The sequence below is a fragment of the Danio aesculapii genome, chromosome 23 (assembly GCF_903798145.1).
Source record: "Danio aesculapii chromosome 23, fDanAes4.1, whole genome shotgun sequence".
Classification (NCBI taxonomy): Eukaryota; Metazoa; Chordata; class Actinopteri; order Cypriniformes; family Danionidae; genus Danio; species Danio aesculapii.
In genome coordinates, this window is record NC_079457.1 from 3,595,022 (window position 1) to 3,619,344 (window position 24,323).

At 40.1% G+C, this 24,323-nt stretch overlaps 1 protein-coding gene across 1 annotated transcript in view; it reads right to left on the reverse strand.

The window, feature by feature from the left end:
* Positions 1–1,008: 1,008 nt before the first annotated feature.
* Positions 1,009–24,323, reverse strand: part of ctnnbl1 (catenin, beta like 1) — a 95,795-nt gene continuing 72,480 nt past the window's right edge. Inside the window, exons 14-16 of the mRNA XM_056449275.1 lie at positions 19,023–19,160; positions 18,869–18,941; positions 1,009–1,323 (exon numbers count right to left, since the gene is read on the reverse strand). Of these exons, the coding sequence (XP_056305250.1) occupies positions 1,235–1,323; positions 18,869–18,941; positions 19,023–19,160 (300 nt within the window). The 3' untranslated portion in view covers positions 1,009–1,234. The remainder of the gene's footprint in view (positions 1,324–18,868; positions 18,942–19,022; positions 19,161–24,323) is intronic.

A 24,323-nucleotide genomic window follows, 5' to 3' on the forward strand; every position in this document is an offset into this window, starting at 1 on the left:
CCAATATCTCAGTTTGTCACAGGGGGCTTGCATGAAATGTTCCTGAATGAAAGTGAAAGTGTCAAACTGCAGTTTAAGTCAACAAACGAAACACCCAAAATTACATGAAACTCCAGAAGAAATGTGGATAGCGAGGAGACGCGATGACGTTAATCAGTCTGTGTGCTGCAACATGTAAAACAGGATCATGGCAGGAACATTTAAATAGTAACTCATGTAAACACCTTAAACTTATTATTGTCTTATTCAGATTAAGGCAAATCATTTGATTACTGATGTCCATGTAAACGTAGCCGTTGTAGGTAGTTTTATAAGCCATAGTTTTGAAATCATTAGCAGTATTCGCAATACTTCATAGGATGTTGTTCTTTGCATTATTACAGGTGTTGGGTTTTCTGTCTTGATTCTTTATCTTTTTATATGGTTATCATAATTTGCTTCAATTCAAGGTGTGTAATGTTGTGACCATCCTTGTAGCCAACAAATCCCTTTGGGAAAAATGAACAGGAAACTACTTCTGGAACTAAAGCTGCTGAAAAGTGGGAACGTGAGAATGTACCTTGAGAATTTCTGCTTGTCTATTAAGAAGTATTTAATTAAGTCAGAAATGGCAGTGGTGACATTTCTCACTAACACTAAAATAAGACAAACCAAATTAGACTTGTGCTAATATATATGACACTGTCAGTGACACAATGGCGTCTTTGACACACAATCCAAAAAGCAGTAGCAAGCGGGGGGAAAAAACGAGCAGGTTTAGAAAGTGAATCCTGCATCCATATAAAGGGACCAGAATGATGAGATGATAAACAAAAGGCTGAAGATAAAAAAAAAGACACGAGCCTCTGCTTAATCAGCTGTCTGCAGGAATGCTGGAGAGTCGTAAACGCAACATTTGCCTAAATTATGCTCCTGCACAAGAGTTGCTCAGCGCCTGAATTGCTCTAATGAGACATTAAGTCTAGTGTAGAGCAACCTACAGTTTCTCGTAAACAAAACGGCAGCGAGTAAAGAAACGCACAAACTTTAATTACAAGAAAATTGAAGTTGTACAGCCACGAAATATCTATCATTAAAAAACGACAAACAAAATGTGTGCGATGAAATCTTGCAGAATCAGCCATGTTACATGTGATGCCTTCCTACATTCAGGATGAAGACTGGATGGTTTTTTTAGACATCTAGTCGTCAGCAGTGATGCAGAAAAAACCTACGTCCAGCTCCAACTGGATTTTTAGAAGTTTTCAAGTAGTTCCATAATCCTCTTCTGCTCGCTTTCCTTAAACTCCTCGCTCTTGCCGTCACCAATGTTTTCTGCATATTCTGAAAAATGAGAAACAGGGTGTTTAGTCATTTGGATGAATTTCATGAACACCAAGAAGCTCTGCCAAGAAACCCTTCCTAATGCCGTCTCAAAGGAAAGGCGGCATACTTTAATCCGGAAAAAAATATAAAAAAAATAAAAATCAAAGGGAGAATTTGTATCCCTGAAAGTATTTTTAAAAAATTTGTCACACATCCTTCGACTGCCCACCAGAGTCTATTTTCAGTCCTCCTCCTCCTCCTCCACGTATGAGCTGAAAAAGGAGGCTTTAGAAAAGCTGAAGTCTGCAGTTCAGGGTTTGAGGTGCAGGGATTTAAGTAGCGCCATCTTTAAACGGGCAAATAGCTTAAGAGCCGTTTGATGTGTGGCTTTGAGAGCGTGTCCCTCAGTCTGATCAAATCTGCCGTTGTGTGATTGAGGTCTGGCTATTTCGGGACACTCCAGTTTCTTGTAACCTGCAGCGAGCTGGAACGCTGCCCGAGAACTCAAGAGGGTCACAGACGTTACAATAAAGGCAACATATGCTTAGAACCAGACTTTTATGACTGCCCTGGACCAAAGAGATCGAGGACATTTACAACACTTCTGCAATTTACACAGATTGAGCTTGAGAGGATCTTATTGATTTACCTGAAAATCTCTTCCACTAAAGCTCTGGAATGACATTAGCATCTGCATTGAGATGGGGGAAAATGCTCGAGGACATTTTGAGCCAAGTTTTACATCACTGCTGGCGAACAACACTGCTTCATGGCCACTTTGAAAACGCTGAATGAGATTACACCAATCAATCAAACATCATTTTGGAATATTTCTGAATTTATTACAAAAGATTTATGCATGCACATCTTACAGGCCTGTTAGAGCGGTGGCAAAAAATCTTTTGAGAAATCGATTCTGCGTTGATTTGGGGATTATAAAAATGCATCACTATTCTCTCTTAGAGCGCCATCCTACTGTTAAACTAGAGCGCCTTCTGCTATGAAATATTAGCCTAAAGCACTATCTGCAGTTGAAAAACTCACCTAGAGCGCCATCTGCTGTTAAAAACTAGCCTAGAGTGCCTTCTGCCATTAAATATTAGCCTAGAGCACCATCTGCAATTGAAAAACTCACCCTGAGCACCACCTGCAGCTAAAAACTAGCCTGGAGGACATCTGCTGTTGAAAACTAGCCTAGAACACCATCTGCTGTTAAACACTAGCCTAGAGCGCCGTCTGCTGTTAAACACTAGCCTAGAGCACCATCTACTGTTAAACACTAGCCTAGAGCGCCATCTGCTGTTAAACACTAGCCTAGAGCGCCATCTGCTGTTAAACACTAGCCTAGAGCGCCGTCTGCTGTTAAACACTAGCCTAGAGCACCATCTGCTGTTAAACACTAGCCTAGAGCGCCATCTGCTGTTAAACACTAGCCTAGAGCGCCATCTGCTGTTAAACACTAGCCTAGAGCGCCATCTGCTGTTAAACACTAGCCTAGAGCGCCATCTGCTGTTAAACACTAGCCTAGAGTGCCATCTGCTGTTAAACACTAGCCTAGAGCACCATCTACTGTTAAACACTAGCCTAGAGCGCCATCGGCTGTTAAACACTAGCCTAGAGCGCCATCTGCTGTTAAACACTAGCCTAGAGCGCCATCTGCTGTTAAACACTAGCCTAGAGCGCCATCTGCTGTTAAACACTAGCCTAGAGCACCATCTACTGTTAAACACTAGCCTAGAGCGCCATCGGCTGTTAAACACTAGCCTAGAGCGCCATCTGCTGTTAAACACTAGCCTAGAGCGCCATCTGCTGTTAAACACTAGCCTAGTGCACCATCTGCTGTTAAACACTAGCCTAGAGCACCATCTGCTGTTAAACACTAGCCTAGAGTCCTATCTGCTGTTGAAAACCAGCCTAGAGCGCCATCTGCTGTTAAACACTAGCCTAGAGCGCCATCTGCTGTTAAACACTAGCCTAGAGTCCCATCTGCTGTTGAAAACCAGCCTAGAGCGCCATCTGCTGTAAACACTAGCCTAGAGCACCATCTGCTGTTAAACACTAGCCTAGAGTCCTATCTGCTGTTGAAAACCAGCCTAGAGCGCCATCTGCTGTTAAACACTAGCCTAGAGCACCATCTGCTGTTAAACACTAGCCTAGAGTCCTATCTGCTGTTGAAAACCAGCCTAGAGCGCCATCTGCTGTTAAACACTAGCCTAGAGCGCCATCTGCTGTTAAACACTAGCCTAGAGTCCCATCTGCTGTTGAAAACCAGCCTAGAGCGCCATCTGCTGTTAAACACTAGCCTAGAGCACCATCTGCTGTTAAACACTAGCCTAGAGTCCCATCTGCTGTTGAAAACCAGCCTAGAGCGCCATCTGCTGTAAACACTAGCCTAGAGCGACATCTGCTGTTAAACACTAGCCTAGAGCACCATCTGCTGTTAAACACTAGCCTAGAGCGCCATCTGCTGTTAAACACTAGCCTAGAGCGCCATCTGCTGTTGAAAACTAGCCTAGAGCGCCATCTGCTGTTGAAAACTAGCCTAGAGCGCCATCTGCTGTTAAACACTAGCCTAGAGCACCATCTGCTGTTAAACACTAGCCTAGAGCGCCATCTGCTGTTAAACACTAGCCTAGAGCACCATCTGCTGTTAAAAACAAGCCTAGAGCACCATCTGCAGGTAAAAACTAGCCTAGAGCGCCATCTGCTGTTAAACACTAGCCTAGAGCGCCATCTGTTGTTAAACACTAGCTTAGAGCGCCATCTGCAGTTAAACACTAGCCTAGAGCGCCATCTGCTGTTAAACACTAGCCTAGAGCGCCATCTGCTGTTAAACACTAGCCTTGAGCACCGTCTGCTGTTAAACACTAGCCTAGAGCACCATCTGCTGTTAAACACTAGCCTAGAGCACCATCTGCTGTTAAAAACTAGCCTAGAGCGCCATCTGCTGTTAAACACTAGCCTAGAGCGCCATCTGCTGTTAAACACTAGCCTAGAGCGCCATCTGCTGTTAAACACTAGCCTTGAGCACCGTCTGCTGTTAAACACTAGCCTAGAGCACCATCTGCTGTTAAACACTAGCTTAGAGCGCCATCTGCTGTTAAACACTAGCCTAGAGCACATCTGCTGTTAAACACTAGCCTAGAGCGCCGTCTGCTGTTAAACACTAGCCTAGAGCACATCTGCTGTTAAACAATAGCCTAGAGCGCCATCTGCTGTTAAACACTAGCCTAGAGCGCCATCTGGTGTTAAACACTAGCCTAGAGCACATCTGCTGTTAAACACTAGCCTAGAGCGTCGTCTGCTGTTAAACACTAGCCTAGAGCGCCATCTGCTGTTAAACACTAGCTTAGAGCGCCATCTGCTGTTAAACACTAGCCTAGAGCACCATCTGCTGTTAAACACTAGCCTAGAGCACCATCTGCTGTTAAACACTAGCCTAGAGTGCCATCTGCTGTTAAACACTAGCCTAGAGCGCCATCTGCTGTTAAACACTAGCCTAGAGCACCATCTGCTGTTAAAAACAAGCCTAGAGCACCATCTGCAGGTAAAAACTAGCCTAGAGCGCCATCTGCTGTTAAACACTAGCCTAGAGCGCCATCTGCTGTTAAACACTAGCCTAGAGCGCCATCTGCTGTTAAACACTAGCCTTGAGCACCGTCTGCTGTTAAACACTAGCCTAGAGCACCATCTGCTGTTAAACACTAGCCTAGAGCGCCATCTGCTGTTAAACACTAGCCTAGAGCGCCATCTGCTGTTAAACACTAGCCTAGAGCGCCATCTGCTGTTAAACACTAGCCTAGAGCGCCATCTGCTGTTAAACACTAGCTTAGAGCGCCATCTGCTGTTAAACACTAGCCTAGAGCGCCATCTGCTGTTAAACACTAGCCTAGAGCGCCATCTGGTGTTAAACACTAGCCTAGAGCACATCTGCTGTTAAACACTAGCCTAGAGCGTCGTCTGCTGTTAAACACTAGCCTAGAGCGCCATCTGCTGTTAAACACTAGCTTAGAGCGCCATCTGCTGTTAAACACTAGCCTAGAGCACCATCTGCTGTTAAACACTAGCCTAGAGCACCATCTGCTGTTAAACACTAGCCTAGAGCACATCTGCTGTTAAACACTAGCCTAGAGCGCCGTCTGCTGTTAAACACTAGCCTAGAGCACATCTGCTGTTAAACACTAGCCTAGAGCGCCATCTGCTGTTAAACACTAGCCTAGAGCGCCATCTGCTGTTAAACACTAGCCTAGAGCACATCTGCTGTTAAACAATAGCCTAGAGCGCCATCTGCTGTTAAACACTAGCCTGGAGCGCCATCTGCTGTTGAAAATTAGCCTAGAGCACCATCTGCTGTTAAACACTAGCCTAGAGCGCCGTCTGCTGTTAAACACTAGCCTAGAGCACCATCTGCTGTTAAACACTAGCCTAGAGCGCCATCTGCTGTTAAACACTAGCCTAGAGCGCCATCTGCTGTTAAACACTAGCTTAGAGCGCCATCTGCTGTTAAACATTAGCCTGGAGCACATCTGCTGTTGAAAACTAGCCTAGAGCGCCATCTGTTGTTAAACACTAGCCTAGAGCGCCGTCTGCTGTTAAACACTAGCCTAGAGCACCATCTGCTGTTAAACACTAGCCTAGAGCGCCATCTGCTGTTAAACACTAGCTTAGAGCGCCATCTGCTGTTAAACATTAGCCTGGAGCACATCTGCTGTTGAAAACTAGCCTAGAGCACCATCTGCTGTTAAACACTAGCCTAGAGCGTCGTCTGCTGTTAAACACTAGCCTAGAGCACCATTTGCTTTTAAACTCTAGCCTAGAGCGCCGTCTGCTGTTAAACACTAGCCTAGAGCGCCGTCTGCTGTTAAACACTAGCCTAGAGCACATCTGCTGTTAAACACTAGCCTAGAGCGCCATCTGCTGTTAAACACTAGCCTAGAGCGCCGTCTGCTGTTAAACACTAGCCTAGAGCGTCGTCTGCTGTTAAACACTAGCCTAGAGCGCAATCTGCTGTTAAACACTAGCCTAGATCGCCATCTGCTGTTAAAAACTAGCCTAGAGCGCCATCTGCTGTTAAACACTAGCCTAGAGCGTCGTCTGCTGTTAAACACTAGCCTAGAGCACCATTTGCTTTTAAACTCTAGCCTAGAGCGCCGTCTGCTGTTAAACACTAGCCTAGAGCGCCATCTGCTGTTAAACACTAGCCTAGAGCACATCTGCTGTTAAACACTAGCCTAGAGCACCATCTCCTGTTAAACACTAGCCTAGAGCGCCATCTGCTGTTAAACACTAGCCTAGAGCGTCGTCTGCTGTTAAACACTAGCCTAGAGCACCATTTGCTTTTAAACTCTAGCCTAGAGCGCCGTCTGCTGTTAAACACTAGCCTAGAGCGCCGTCTGCTGTTAAACACTAGCCTAGAGCACATCTGCTGTAAAACACTAGCCTAGAGCACATCTGCTGTAAAACACTAGCCTATAGCACATCTGTTGTTAAACACTAGCCTAGAGCACATCTGCTGTAAAACACTAGCCTAGAGCACATCTGCTGTAAAACACTAGCCTATAGCACATCTGTTGTTAAACACTAGCCTAGAGCGCCATCTGCTGTAAAACACTAGCCTAGAGCACATCTGCTGTAAAACACTAGCCTATAGCACATCTGCTGTTAAACACTAGCCTAGAGCACCATCTGCTGTTAAACACTAGCCTAGAGCACCATCTGCTGTTAAACACTAGCCTAGAGCGCCGTCTGCTGTTAAACACTAGCCTAGAGCACATCTGTTGTTAAACACTAGCCTAGAGCGCCATCTGCTGTAAAACACTAGCCTAGAGCGCCATCTGTTGTTAAACACTAGCCTAGAGCACATCTGCTGTAAAACACTAGCCTATAGCACATCTGCTGTTAAACACTAGCCTAGAGCACCATCTGCTGTTAAACACTAGCCTAGAGCACCATCTGCTGTTAAACACTAGCCTAGAGCGCCGTCTGCTGTTAAACACTAGCCTAGAGCACCATCTGCTGTTAAACACTAGCCTAGAGCACATCTGTTGTTAAACACTAGCCTAGAGCGCCATCTGCTGTAAAACACTAGCCTAGAGCGCCATCTGCTGTTAAACACTAGCCTAGAGCACCATCTGCTGTTAAACACTAGCCTAGAGCACATCTGTTGTTAAACACTAGCCTAGAGCGCCATCTGCTGTAAAACACTAGCCTAGAGCGCCATCTGTTGTTAAACACTAGCCTAGAGCACATCTGCTGTAAAACACTAGCCTATAGCACATCTGCTGTTAAACACTAGCCTAGAGCACCATCTGCTGTTAAACACTAGCCTAGAGCGCCATCTGCTGTTAAACACTAGCCTAGAGCACCATCTGCTGTTAAACACTAGCCTAGAGCACATCTGCTGTTAAACACTAGCCTAGAGCACCATCTGCTGTTAAAAACTAGCCTAGAGCGCCATCTGCTGTTAAACACTAGCCTAGAGCGTCGTCTGCTGTTAAACACTAGCCTAGAGCGTCGTCTGCTGTTAAACACTAGCCTAGAGCGTCGTCTGCTGTTAAACACTAGCCTAGAGCGCCATCTGCTGTTAAACACTAGCCTAGAGCGCCGTCTGCTGTTAAACACTAGCCTAGAGCACCATCTGCTGTTAAACACTAGCCTAGAGCACATCTGCTGTTAAACACTAGCCTAGAGCGTCGTCTGCTGTTATAATAACTAATATTTTAGACAGAATACTGTTTGTTTTTTCTGTTTAACCAATAAAAATAGTTTAAACAAATAAAAGAAAAATACTTGCTGAATTATTGTGGTTTTAGTGTTATAATTATTTATCTATGGTTAAAACAATCAATGCACAAGCACAAAAACATTCAATTAGGTTTAGGCAACTAATCGAATTGAAATCGCAAATGTGATTGAGCAAAGCTGCAACAATCATGCACATCTTGTCAGAAAAGCAGGGTATCGGTCTTTAGCAACTCTCCTTTGAAGGCTAGAGGGCGCTTTCACAAAAAGTCCAAATTCAGAAAATCAGAAAAACAAACAGAAGATCTAACTGCTTACAACTACAGAATCACCACACATTTATTTCAAACTCACCTCATAACTTGGATCGAGTAAAACCATCTTATTATATTTACTAAACACAGCCAGAGTTCATTGAGAAGGTGCAGCTGTCATTATTTCAGAAACATTATCTCGTTGTTATAATTGATGAATTCAATAAATTTTAAAAACCTCTTTAAAAAAAAAAAGAACACATTTTTGTGTGTCTTACTAGTAAAGTAAATTCAATTCAATTCAATTCCCCTTTATTTGTATAGCGCTTATACAATGTAGATTGTGTCAAAGCAGCTTCACATAAAAGGTCACAGTAAATAGGAACAGTGTAGTTCAGTTTGTAGTGTTTAAGTTCAGTTCAGTTTAGCTCATGTAACGTAAATGTAACGTAATGTAAACTATGACTACTGGTCAACTACGAATCTTTGTAGTAAATACTGCTCCATCTGAAAGCACATGCTGGAGATTTTCTAGAACCAGCTTTACTGACAAAATGCACATGAAAATCAACTTTGATTGGTAAGTTGATTACCCCGGCCCTTCAATCAAAAATACAATATTTTTAAAAGATCATTAGTGGAAAAAATCCACCAAAACTCACTTGGACTTTAAATATCTGCTCATGAATAGGACTAATACATGGGCTGCACTATGTATTGTTTCAGCATCAATATCACAATGATTATAATATATAATATCCAGATGCCACAATTAAAAATGTGATTTGTGGGGTCATCCCAAAGCATACCCGTCAACCCTACCGTTTTTTCCAGGACCATTTTTTTTTTGTCTTTCTCTGAAGGGTGGCAAACAAACATTAAAGAGCCGATCCTCCCTATCCGGAACCCATACCGCCAAACCACCAGGGGCCACCCCTTGCTCTTAAATGCGAGTCTGTTCGGTGCTTTTGTTTTATTTAGGCATGAAAACACTTAAATATAAAAACAGTGCAATTCCATTTTCATTATAGGTGCCACTGCCCCTCCTATGCAATCCTCAAAAGAATCATATAGCAGTGTGTGACTGTCAGCTGACGCGCTCCATAGTGATAAACAGACGCTGTTTCCCAAACTGATTCTGTACACGCGATTTAAAGCAGAGTGAAAGTCTGAGTTTTGCGTGTTTGAACGGACATATACACATAATAATAATAATAATAATAATAATAATAATAATAACACCTAAAGATATCGATGTTGGTGGGTTTTTTTTTTGTAAACACAACTAATATTGTCCTAATGAGCATAAACAATTAGGAAAGCAATTGAAAGCTTTCATTATGACGTTAGATGTGTGCATTTTTAAAGTGAGACCTCTGTTAATGTGATCAAACGAAAAATTAAAATAAATGAGATTCATTCGTTGCTCTTTAATCAGAATGTGTAAGTTATACAGTGAAGAAACGACTAATGAGATTTGATAACTTGATTCTATTTCTTTATAATAGCTATTAATTTTAATTAGCTGAACTCTTTGCTAATTTATTTGCTGCTAATTTGCACCATTTATTTTTTTCTTTTGTAAATAATAATAATAATAATAACAATGATAATAATAATAGTAATAATAAAACATATTACTGACCGTTTAACTGTTTATTTACAATGAAACAGCTCCCGAAGAACAGATTTAGTAATTAGGGGAGTCCCTTGTTATGGTGGGCATATCCCTTTTTTTCACATCCCAATGTTAACAGGTATGTCCCAAAGTTTAACCCTAACAGAGTCAAAGATTTTCAATTGGATGCATTTTAAGACATGTGACTAAGCAAAATTTAAAGAAGTTATAAACTTAGACGCTTTAAAGATTATTTGTATTATTAATTTATACAATGAAGACTACACAGTGCTATTTTACAAACGATTAATCAATTTCTGTACCTCAATACTGTTAGACTCCATAGAAAACATTTGCATCTGTCCAATTTTATTCATCTATTCTTGCAATTTGTTTATTATATTTGATGCAGATACTCCACAACAAAATAATCCCAATCAATCTAAACTTATGAATTCTTTCCAAACAGAGTTATAAATCATTGTGTGAAATTATATTCATGTCACTATATACATCACACAGGTAAAACTAAATATTACAACGTAGTTTTTTTACCCCAATATCACGCAGTCCTAATAAACATGCACCTTTAAAGTACCAATCATTTACAGTGAGACCAGCAATGTGTATTAACAAAAAAGTAAAAAGGGTCCATTTTGATTTCATGCTGACTTTAACAGAAGGTTTTTGGAAGAGTACACAGCAAGCGGCAAGCGTGGAAAGGTAGACATGCTCTCGGATTAGTTTCTAAGCCCTGCTCAAGCCCAGGGACAGAGGATCAAACCCAATGAGAAATAAATAAATAAATCAATAAGGTTTTTAAGGGGGAAAAAAATGGCACAAAGTGGCAGAGTGAAACACAAGCCCGAGGGCTGGAGAAAGCGGCTGAAATAACACAGAGGGAGGATTGGGGGAGTCTGCATGCTGGATGATTTGAGGAGGATTATCCATTATGAGCTCCGAGATGCTGGAAACTTCAGCTTCCCACTGACACCAGTACACACAGCTCAAGGTCACGCACGTAACAGAATGACACACTCCGTATGACTCAAATGTGGCCTTGGAGAGCATAGAGGCATCTGTAGGCGGTTTCATTTCCCAATTTCCACAGTAAAAACACAGTCGCCGGCAAACACGGCAAATGAAAACCTCCCCGCACAAAGTGATTTCTACCAAGGTGACAGACACCTACAGGAATGAAATTAACTAGCGAGATTTAATAATAGAATGATAAATACATGATAATCAGATAGCATGAAAGCATACACAAATCATATAAAAAACTAACCAGCCAATGACTGCTGTGACAAAAACAACACTGGTTGAAAGGGATGGATGAACCCAGAGAGCAATGAATAAGGGACTGACTGGATGGACCGACAGATTGATGGACCAATAGAGCAATATATGGATGGATGGATAAATGGAAGGAGTAATAGAGCAATATATGGATGGATGGATAAATGGAAGGAGTAATAGAGCAATATATGGATGGATGGATAAATGGAAGGAGTAATAGAGCAATATATGGATGGATGGTCCAACAGAGCAATGGATGGAAGGATGGACTAATAAAGCAATGTATAGATATATAGATGGATGGACCAATAGAGCGATGGATGGACCGATGGATGGATGGAGCAATAGAGCAATATATGGATGGATGGAGCAATAGTGCAATATATGGATGGATGGAGCAATAGTGCAATATATGGATGGATGGTCTAACAGACCAATGGATGGATGGATGGATCAAACAATAGAGCAATATATGGATGGATGGATGGGCAGACTAATAGAGCAATTTATGGATGGATGGACCAATAGAGCAATATATGGATGGATTGATAGATGGATGGATGGATGGAAGGAGCAATAGAGCAAAATATGGATGGATGGTCCAACAGAGCAATGGATTAATTGATGGACTAATAGAGCAATTTATGGATGGATGGATAAATGGACAGATGGATGGGCAGACTAAGAGCAATATACGGAAGGATGGACCAACAGAGCAAAATTGATGGATGGATGGATGATGGATAGAAGGATGGATAAATAGACTAAGAGCAAAATATAGATGGATGGTCCAATAGATGGAATGATGGACTAATAGAGCAACATATGGATGGATGGACCAATAGAGCAATATATGGATGGATGGACCAATAGAGCAATATGGACGGATGGATGGATGGACCAATAGAGCAATATGGACGGATGGATGGATGGATGGACCAATAGAGCAATATGGACGGATGTATGGATGGATGGACCAATAGAGCAATATATGGATGGATGGATGGATGGATGGATGGACCAATAGAGCTATTTATGGATGGAATGGATGGATGGATGGATGGACCAATAGAGCAATATATGGATGGATAGACTAATAGAGCAAAATATGGATGGATGGACAAATAGAGCAATATGTGGATGAATGGACCAATAGAGCAATATATAGATGGATGAATGGATGGATAAACTAATAGACCAATATATAAATAGATGGACCAATAGAGCACCATGTGGATTGATGAAAGAAGCAATAGAGCAATATATGGATGGATGGATGAATGGATGGGCAGACTAATAAAGCAATATATGGATGGATGGATCAATAGAGCAATACATATAGAGACATGGACCAATAGAGCAATATAAGGACGGATGGACGGATGGATAGAGCAATATATGGATGGACCAGTATATGGATGGATGGATGAAATGAAATAACAATAAAACAAAACACATTTCTAAATAATGAATGGCTAAACGATGAACAATGGATGGATGGATGAATAGAATGACAACTGAAAGATGGACAGAACAATAGACAAAGAAGGATGGATGATGGATGGACAGATGGGTCTATGGAAGAACAAAATTAATCAATAGATGGATAAATGGATGCAACAATAGATCCAATGATGAATGGATGGAAGGACAGAAGAATAGAACAAATGATGGATGGATGATATACAGATGGAACAATAGAAAGAATGATGAAATGAAATAATGATGGATGAAATGAAAGTGGAATGGATAAATGGAGTGATGGAACATTGATAGAATGTTAGCAAGTGAACGATGGATGTGTGGAAGTATGGCAGGACAATAGAACAATGAACAGAAACACAACTAAAGAGTAAACAAAGAACAATAGATAGTTAGCCGAAAGATACAGAGGGCAACATTTCCATCAGGTAAACAAGCATCGCCGACAGTAAAACTGCAGAACAAACACAACCTGTCTAATTTGTGGTGTAACATTTGTTTTCATTTCCCTGTGATTGCGTTTAATGCGGTGTAAGCACATTTGCAGGAGTGTGAGACCTGCGGGCAGTGAGCCTGGCACTCGGACGTGGGTCTGACACGGGCACAGCTGCTGCAGAGGGCAGGTGAAAATTTCAATTTCTCAGAGCCGTCGCAGCGGCACAGAGCAGCTGCTGAGAGAGGGAAGAGAGAGAGAGATCACACTCCTTCAGCAGCTCAGAGAGATGAGGAGGTCCAACACACAGCAGACCATCATTGACCACTGGCAAACCTGCCAAACCACTGCCCAGAGATTCACCAATGGATTACACCAACGGACCCTTTTCACATTTTCTGGGTTTTCACATCATGGAGACCACTTTGTGGACTCATGGGCGTGCTAGTCTGAAAAGGAGGTGTGATAAGGCCTGTTTCCACCGAGTGGTGCAGTACAGTTCGGGTCACCTTTATCAGGCTTGAGTTTCCACTGCTAATGGTATAAAAACTGTGGGCGTGGTGTATGACAGAAAGTTTCAGTCTACGTCATTCTCACTCGAGGAAATGTCAAAGTAAAGCTGTACGGGTCGTTCACATATCATATGAGAAGCACTTCCCACAAAACAGAGGCTTTATACGCGTAAATACTTGTGTAGAAATGTTTATTACTAACTTTACTATGAACATGAGTTGATTATAACTGCAGATCAATGACAGCCTACTGTAACATCTGTAATTATATTAAATAACTAAATAAATGAACATATATAAACACATACAGCCCCTTACAGTCTCCGATATGTTACCAACTACAGAAGAACTACATATAGCAGACATTTCGTCCATATTTAGGTTTAAAAACAACAGGAAATATAGCCTACAGTCAGAGCAAACCTCTCATCTGTGTCTGTAATCTTCAACAGCACATGTAGCCTCTGTTAGAGAGCAATTCCATCATCCCCAAGTTCATAATAGTCCAAAAGGTGGTAATGATAGTTAAACATGGCAGTCTGTTTATCTTTTAGGTTCCTGAAAGAATCATTTGCTCCTTTGTTTTTTCCAGATTCTCTGTTTTTTCGCGATTCACTCTCGTGTTTCTCTGTATCTGAAAGGATCAGATGTCAGAAGCACTTCAATATCCATGCGCATGTTATTAATATGAGCTTAAGAAGTTCATTATTTCAAATTTAGATGCTCGGCGAGCTCTCTGGAGAAAGTGAAACCTCTCGCACTTTTAGACGGGCTCATAAAACAACAGGACACAGCAGATTTTGTTCTTCTTAGATTTGTGGCTCTTCATAACGACAACGGCAAGATCTCTTTGAGCTCGGGATGACCATAGCTCATTATTATATGTACAGTTGAAGTCAGAATTATTAGCCCCCACTGATTTTTTTTCTTATTAAATATTTCCCAAATGCTGTTTAACAGAGCAAGGAAATTTTCACAGTATGTCTGATAATATTTTATTCTTCTGGAGAAAGTCTTATTTATTTTATTTCAGCTAGAATAAAAGCAGTTATACATTTTTTAAAAACCACTTCAGGGACAACATTATTAGCCCCTTTAACCTATATTTTTTTCGATTAATTACCTAATTAACCTTGTTAAGCCTTTAAATGTCACTTTGAGCTGTATAGAAGTGTGTTGAAGAATATCTAGTCTAATATTATTTACTGTCATCATGACAAAGATAAAATAAATCAGTTATTAGAAATGAATTATTAAAACTATTATGATTAGAAATGTGCTGAAGAAATCTGCTCTCTGTTAAACAGAAATTGGGGAAAAAAAGAACTCAGACTTAAACTGTATATATTATTACAGTGTAATGTCTCAGCTGTGTTTTTTTAAAAACGGCGCTTGCTTTGTTTTCATTCTCTTGGCTTGTCCTCAAGCTAGTGATGTATCTCTGTAAACCAATAGGGTTCAGCTGCATGTCTAGCTTTGCCTTTTGGTACCCTTTTGTCGAGCTAGGTATCCTTTGCAAAGGGTAACCAAAAGTGGTATAGTACGGTTCGCTTTTAAGTACCCTTTAACAGTGGAACCTTTTAAAAGCATACCGAACCGAACCGTAACACTCAGTGGAAACGAGCCATAAGGCGCATTGCATTGCCCTCCTGTGAATTTTTTTTCTATTTCAAATATTTCCCAGATGATTATGGTTTAATGGTTATGGATTAATGGTTTAACAGAGCGAGGCTTTTTTCAAAGTCTTATTTGTTTTATTTTAGCTTGAATAAAAGCAGTAAAAAACATTTTAAGGTCAACATTATTAGCCCCCTTAACCAATATTTAATACCAGATTCACCATTACCGAAAGGGTGTGTTTTTTACTGATTAATGGTATCAGTTAATATATTAAAAAGATTATTATACGTTTTTTCTATTGAATTCATAAATGTGCAACACATATTTGTTAACTCGCGGGGTGGTAACATGTGTAACCACACGTGCCTACAGACATATTTTACCAAAAAAGCTAAATTAAACAAGGATATTGCTGGTCACAGTTTGACACAGATGAGTTGATGCCAAACCAGTGCTGATGCTGATCGCCTGGATCTGCGTCACAAACACCACAAACACAAAAACAGAAAGAAGCCACAAAACAAAACTTTCTGATGTGTGCTCTGCTTTGGTAACAAGCCAGACACAATTCGGAGATACAGGCTTTTTCTCCATTACAGCGTAAAGTTGTGATGATTTAGAGTACAACCAAACTTTTTTCCATTTGGAAAATTACAGTAATTAAAATATCTCATACAATATCCATTTTAAAATAGCCTACATGATGTCCGAGGCAAAGAAATCCAAAAACTTTCTTGATTTTTGCATAACGATTTTTGCATAACTAACGATAATTTCACAGCTTATAAAACATGTATGCAAATGAATGCAATATCATATGTAAACAACAAAACTGTTATATGCTATAGTAGCCTATACTTTACTAAAAGTCAACATACGAGTCTCGTCATTGTCTTTCATCACTCGCAGCACGCTCGCATGAACCGCCAGTGAGAGAGGAAATGAAAGCACACAAGCTCTAAGGTAAAATCAGACGCTCAAGCCATAATCTTTAAACTAATCACTTCTATTAAAAATGTTGACAGAGGATTGTGATATAATAATAACAGCGGAGCATTAATTAAATGCATATTTTTCGTGAAGCAATCAATTTGAGATAGCCTGATATTTTGATTTGACAGAAAAAAAACATATGATGGGAAAAAAACAGCCTGTGCCGGGTCTTAAAAAGGGTTTAGTCAGTGTTTTCATTTTGTAATCTAAATTTGTCATTTAAGTAAAAAATATCTAGAGCAGAGCTATTTATTTATTCTATTTATGTAGTTTATTCATTATTTCTTTGCTGTTGGAAACACTGGAGGTGCATGAAGATGCTCTGATGTTATGTTCTGTACTTTAACTTAATCAACCTAGTTAAGCCTTCAAATGTCACTTTAAACTATCTACATATCAAATATTATGTATTTTCAACAATTTTCAAAAATCTTTTTAAACATCAGGTTGCTTTAAAAGACAAAATATCATAAATGAATCTAATAATAACAATAATCAATTGGAAAGTAAAAGATAAACAGAGAAAAAAAGATAGAGAGCAAAATAAAAGAGCGAGAGCACAAGTGAGAGCAAAAAGAGAAGGAAAAGAGAGAGAGCTGTCAAGACTTAATCAAGGTGCTGTGGGCTGAAGAGTGGGCGAAGCCAATGAGTAACATCACTCAAGAGAGAGAGAGAGAGAGAGAGAGAGAGAGAGAGAGAGAGAAAGAGAGAGCGGGTGGAAGAAAAAGAAAGAGGGAAAGAGTGAAGAGAAACCCTTCATCAGCTTCTGGCCTGCAGAAGGCAATCCTCCTGATACTGCACTTACTGCTGAGTGAACTTATCGAAAACACTAAAGACTGATAAACGTCTGCAAGTCTTCATCCATTCACCTATTCACACTGACCTCACCAGACTCAGGTCAAAAACAGGCTTTCAGACTGGGTTGCAGGGTTGGAAATCCTATTGTATTCCCACAATACGATACTATTGTGATATGATATTATTGTGATTAGACATGGGACGATAACCGGTTTCAAGGTTTACCACAGTTTGGAAAAGTCAAGGTTTTAAAACCAATTAAATTTTCTGTTATACCGAACGTATGGTATATGTACTGTATTCTTCACGACTGATTTATTGTGTTTATTAGGACAACAGTACAGAAATTACAGAAGCTATCGAAATTAAAAAGGTAAAATGGGAAATGCGTTGGGACCATTGTTTTGTTTAAATCCCTCAAAATAATCTATATCCACCTAAAAAATGCTTAATGAAAGTGGCAAGATGTAAACAAAAACAATGGTGCTAAAGCAATTCCTGTCTCACCTTTTTAAAGTGGTGACGTGTTGGTGACGTATTGAATACTGTTTCTGGGTCCAAGACACTACTCATTTCAATTGACAAAATATTAGTTTATGATCACTTTGTCCTATCACACATTAAAGTGAATTTTATATAAAGTCATGGTGTACACAACAATCTCTGGACTTGCTGCATCACAAATGCCAAATTTTTAACAATTTATAAAAAAACGAATCACTTTCTGCCCATCGGAAATTAGGCATGCATACATATTGCGATCGTGACTGTCAAAAGTATTACAGCGCTTTGTAAATGTTTATTATTACCATTTCATGAGTCTCCCCATACAGTTTGATGGAGCGCTTGGACCTGGAAGCCGCTTTGCGTGACGTCACACTTAACAAGCGGATAGCTTCCAAGAACCCAAAAAGACCCACATTATTATTAATAAATAATGTTATGATAGATGTTTTAACATTAAGTTATGATTTAATTGCCTCTTGTTACAGTTATGAAATAGTTTTCCGGGAGAAATAACAAAACGGGAGGGTGGCGGGAGACGGATCTGAAATACGGGAGACTCCCGGGAAAAGACCCACATATTATTAAATAATGTTATGATAGCTGTTTTAACATTAAGTTATGATTGAAATGCCTCTTGTTACAGTTATGAAATAGTTTGATTACAAGCGGGAAATATTCATGGGCCAATGACATCACCACATTGAAATGGTCTATACGAGTAACTTTTTATCTGATCAGAAAAAACACAAACTATGATGGAAACTCATTTACCAAATAAATTCCAGCATCAAAAAGTCATGTGATTTAGTTTTTCACAGATGATGATCAGATAAAAATGTGTGTGACAGGATAAACCAGCATTTCCTGCACACTGTAAAACATCCTAAATGTTGTTTTGGTCAATTCTGAAACGCCTCAGCCGTCGGTCCGTCATCACAGTGCTCCTGTATTACTATTATTCTATTATTAATCCCTCCAGAACTGTGTTGAGCATCTGTCTGTGCTCCCAAAAAGCGTCTGACACATAAAAGCCACCGCGTTCATTGCATTTCGTCTTCATCTTCTGAGTCATAACTCATATATTAAAGAAAAAACACATCAGTGGCAAATCCCAACCCACTAAACTACATTTCTCTGACTGATATTTGCTCCAGTTAATCAGGAAGTGATGATTATGTTCCCTTTGACTATATAGATGTAAACACTGCTTTATTCGCAGTTGTTTTTGCACAATATTCCAGTCTTGCGCACAAGTCTAATTCGAATCTTTGGATAAAAATATAGCTACTACAAAGTATAATCTCACCTCTCATTATATGCCGGACTACTTTGACGGATCCTCCTCTGAGATTGAGGATCTGATGGACTCTCTGCTGTAACTGCAGGTAAAACACACATGGTTCAGTATTAAAGTGTTGGTCTTCAGCTGAATGAAATGAAGCAGGTGGCGAGTACTCTACCTGAGGAACGCCAGCGGCACAGATCTCCACCATAATATAACAGAGTAGTTGAAGAACGAAGAGTCCAGCGTCCAGACGCCGCAGGTAAAACTCATCATCCATCGCATCATCTAGGATCTCACCGCGACGCACCATATCCTGAGACACAGAGGGCATATTTAAAGTCCACATGAAATCAAAACTAACCATGTTGATTTTGTTAGCTCACATTGCTAGTTTTGAGGTGAATAATTCATCGGTGCATGTCAGTAAGAAAAAAAATGAGTTTGACCTTGTAATCTAAAATTGAAATAGGAAATTGCACTTCCTGTATAATTTCAGTTCAATTCTCAGTCTGAGGTATTGGGCGGAGCTAACATACTTAACCACGCCCCCCTCCAGCAGTCAGTTTTGACAACAAACAGAAATGGAGAGCAGCAGGAGTCTGTTAGGTTGTAATAACTCTTCTAAAAACCTTCCCCGTCATTCTGAATGAAATGCCTACTTTACTACATTCAATCAGCTTACAGTAGAAAAAACAAGCCACGCCCACTGTTTTCTCATTTGATATTCCATTTCTCTATGAACTGTGTCACAATACGAAAAAAAACTGTCACAGCTTCCAGTTCATGTGGACTTTAGGAAATAAATGATGGCAGGCTTATTTTATAACTGATTATATGCATTTATTGACATACCTGCCAACATTCGTCTCTAAAAATCAGGGAGACGGGGGGTGTAAGGGGATGAGGTGTCTGATTAACACAGTTGAGCATCAGACTATGCACCGGGCAGCGGCTGTGATCGGGTGTTACAGACTGTACCAAAAAGCTAAGGCCCCTAGTTGGGGGAGCTGCAGTTCGCGGTAAAATTACAGGAGTTTTCCTGGGAGAAATGACAAAACGGGAGGGTGGCGGGAGATGGATCTGAAATATGGGAGACTCCCGGGAAAAATAGGGAGTGTTAGCAGTTAAGAATATTGATTCAAGCAGTTTTTTTTACTTTAAGCTGTTGTATAACTATTATGGTCACTTTGTTTAAGGGTAGAATTTTTGCTTTTAACAAACCATAAACTGGTCAGAAATGTATTCTTGTAGTGTTGTCACGATACTGGAATTCGATACCAGTCGATACTGAAATATTAAAAACTCAATTTTCCGCTTACATTTGAGCGATGTTGAGCACGTTCTTAAACAGCGCTGATTTGCCATCGCGTTGACGAGCTCAACAGAAATGACTATGATTGGCCATGAAGGTCATCAGTTCACCGAACTCACCTCTGTTTACTGAGTGTAACTACAGATACAGGGACACTGGAGCGTTTTAAAGCCACGATTCATCAGCGGATCGCTCGTATGTCAGCCTATAGACAAACCAGCTGATCAGCGTGACTAAAATGCTCCAGTATCCCTGCACCTGTTACACAGTATCCCTGTTACACTCAGTTAACAGTGGTGAGTTCGGTGAACTGATGACCTTCACAGCCAAATCACAGTCATTTCTGTTGAGAATGTAAACCTTGTGGCAAATCTGTGCCGTTTAGGAATGGGTTCAACATCGCTCAAATGTTAGCGGGAAATGGACATTTTAAAAATTCCAGTATCGATTGGTTCTTGCATAAAGGAAATCGTGGATATAAACATCGTGTTAAACATCGTTTCTTGGAAATATAGCAGATTCAGTTAATAAGAGGAATAAATATTTACTCAGGATTTAATTTGCCACAGCAATAAAAAAAAAAAAAAACAATTACTCGCTAATGGCTTCAACATAAAAATTTTTATCTCATGTTAAAATGTTTTTAAAATGCATTCTTCCTAAAATATGAGGTTCAGTCACAATAAAACATATTAAAAATCCTAAAATAATTTTTGTAATTTTTAAAAATTAAAATCACATTAATTAATCAAAAATGAAGACGATAAACACATTTATTTATTTGTTTGTTTATTTTTTAAGATTTGTTGTTTGTTGAGTCTCTAACGCCCGATTCACATGGGGCTTCACAGTCAACACTGGACAGAGGCAGTGTCTAAAATTGGGGCTGACGCGATTGTCATTGCATTGTCAGCCAATGAAATTAGTCTTCAATCAGCTACTGTCTGAGATGGGGCCTAAGGCAATCTGATTGGCTGACGCATCCATTGGCGGTTGAAAAGTTGAGAAATCCTCAATTTCTGCTGTGAGCAACGCCGCTGAAGCAGAGCAGACGGATCCACAATCCAGTTCGGCAATGCTTGACATCACCCATTCAAAGTGAATGGGAAGCGTTGACACTGACGTCCCGTGTGAATGGGGCATAAGGGTCTGTTTTATGCAACAACAACAACAACATTTATCTTAAAAAAAACTTGCAGAAAATAGTTTTATAAGAATCTACCATCAGTCTGATGGCTTACACTCTTCTACATTTTAAATGATAAACAAAAAAAATACATGATAAATAAGATTTATTCAAGTCAACTAGCAAATCTACTAATATAGAAAACAGAAAAACTGTATATTTTTTCTCCTCATTATCATGCAGCCCTACTAAATACACAAGTAATCACATGATTCACATTCACATTTATCAGATAATAATAAATAACAAAAAAATGCATGCTGACTCACAAATAAAACCATTTGGAGTGATGTAAATAGCTTTGAATTTAAACTAATTTAAACTAAACCTTATTAAAAATCTCAACTCTCATCTCTTAATAGGTCAAAAACATGGGCTATGAATCAGATTTGTTTATTTATTTATTATTTAAAGATTTTTTTGAGTCTCCAAAGTGTCTGGCAATGTTTTTTTTGCACCGACACCGACATTAACCTTAAAGGGCACATAGGTTACCCCTTTTTTCAGATTTAATATAAGTCTTTTGTGTCCCCAGAATGTGTCTGTAAAGTTTCAGCTCAAAACACCCATCAGATTATTTATTAGAGCTGTCTGAAGTGTCTATATTATAGCTGGAAAAAAGGTTTTGCTGTTTTTTTGTACTGGCCCTTTAAAGTTAGGCCTCCCCGCCCACCGTTCCCACGTGCCTGTCAGCAATCGCCGCCCTCGGCTGCCTCAGTAAGCAGATCTCACGTAACGTGTGTGAGAAATACTACAGTAAGAACTTTAACAATCAGTATTTGATGCTTTTTTTGTGGATTTGCAACAATAAGTCACACACAATGTCATTAAAGTTCACGCACACACATAGCAAGGACACAAACACACACAAACGTAGCGCAGACATGCAGACATACACACACACACACACACACACACACACACACACTTAGCTCAGACACGCTGACACACACACACACACACAGCTCAGACACGAAGACACACACACACAGAGAGAGAGAGAGAGAGAGAGAGAGAGAGAGAGAGAGAGAGAGAGGGAGAGAGAGAGAGAGAGAGAGAGAGAGAGAGAGAGAGAGAGAGACAGCGCGTTAAGTTTTGCACTTGTTTTTCATGCATATGTGTCATGATACTGGTAATCTCCACTGCTGTATGAATATCTGTTATATTAATGTACAAAATAAACCTGATTTAACGTCCACAAACCGCGATTGAAGCATCTTCCTTTATAATTGTTCTGACACACGGCTGTGTTGAAGTAAATCGCTGTACTTCATTACACACATGCTCTGTTTTAAAACATGTTAAACTTGTGAAACTCACTCTTGATCACATTTGATGATGATTGATGAACCTAGCGAACTGAACAGAACTTTTATTCCTGGCTGCTTTGCGCTCGTCCTCTCTTGTTGATATGATTATACACGTGACTACCGGACATGTTAATGCGCGCAGCTGTCAATCAATATTGGTGGGCGGGGGGACCGCTCTCCTACGTAAAGTTGCGGTCGGTCTGAAAATCGCTCCAATCGGTCCACCATTTTTATGTTGTTAAATTTGAAAAAAAGGACTGGGTGTGTTTATATCACCCCAATATGACTGTCTATACACTATACCTACACATATCTGTCCAAACAGCTTGAAAAGTAGAGTTTTCACCATAGGTGCCCTTTAAAATCAAAAAAGTCTGATAGCTTACATTGCTCTATATAGCAAATGATAGTGAAATTCATGTTAAACAGCATTTATTCAAGTTATCCTACTTACTTTTTCTCTTTGCCATGATGACAGTGCATACTATTTGACTAGATATTTTTTAAGACACTAGTATTCAGCTTAAAGTGGCATTTATAGGCTTAACTAGGTTAATTAGGGTAAAGTTAGGGTAATAAGGCAAGTCATTGGACAACAGTGCTTTGTTTTGCAGAGAGTCACAAACTAATATTGCTTAAAGGGGGCTAATAATATTGACCTTAAAATGTTTGTTTTTTTTTAATTAAAAACTGCTTTTAGTCAAGTCGAAATAAAACAAAGTCTTTTTTCCAGAAGAAAAAATATCATAGCAAATACTCTTTGGAAAATATTTCCAATATCACAGGAGGGCGAATAATTGTGACCTCAACTGCATGTCTAAATAAATGCATGCTGAATAAAAGCCCATGCAGTGATGTAAATAGTTCAGCATCTCCAGCATGTTCAGGCTCTGGATAATAACACTGGATTCTCAGATGGCTTTTAAAAGTCTGAATTTCCACAGATTTTCCCCCAGCACCTGCAGTCGAAATCTAAAGGGACAAAGACGTGTGGCATTTGTTGAGCAGCATAATTGCAGCGATTGACACTGGCCGCTCTCCGGGGGATTGAAATCTTTCGGAGCATAAAAACGCTGGCATGCGCGTGTGTGAAAAGGCTGGCCAACACAAAAGAAAGAGAGCTGCAGAAACGCCAGCGAGCGGTCACGGCTTGCTGAAGAAACATTAGCTCAGATCGCCAGCACGGTCACGTTTACATCTGGACAAGAAAAGCATTCAGATGTGCTGCAACCAAACCAAAACTAATGATCTGCATCCACACTTCATGCAATGAGGACAGGAGGTGACTTTCATCATTAAAAGGGGATTTGGGATTTTTTTGGAGCAGGATGAAGGTCAAGTTCACCTTTCAGACCTTCATCTCAAAGGTGTTTCCTTTTTTAAACCGATCATCATTTTGCTATTAGTGCTGTAAGCTTTCCTGTGCAGAGACTGCAAGGTCACGGGTTTGACTCCTGAATATAATGCATGCACTCAATGCAATATCAATGCACTGGATGAAAGTGTTTTATGCAGTATGAATTGGATGGTGACGGTGGCTCAGTGGTTAGCACTGTGGCCTAACAGCAAAAAGGTCACTGGTTCGAGTGCCAGCTGGGTCAGTTGGCTTTTCTGTGTGGAGTTTGCATGTTCTCCCTGAGTTGGTGTAGGTTTCCTACGGGTGCTCCG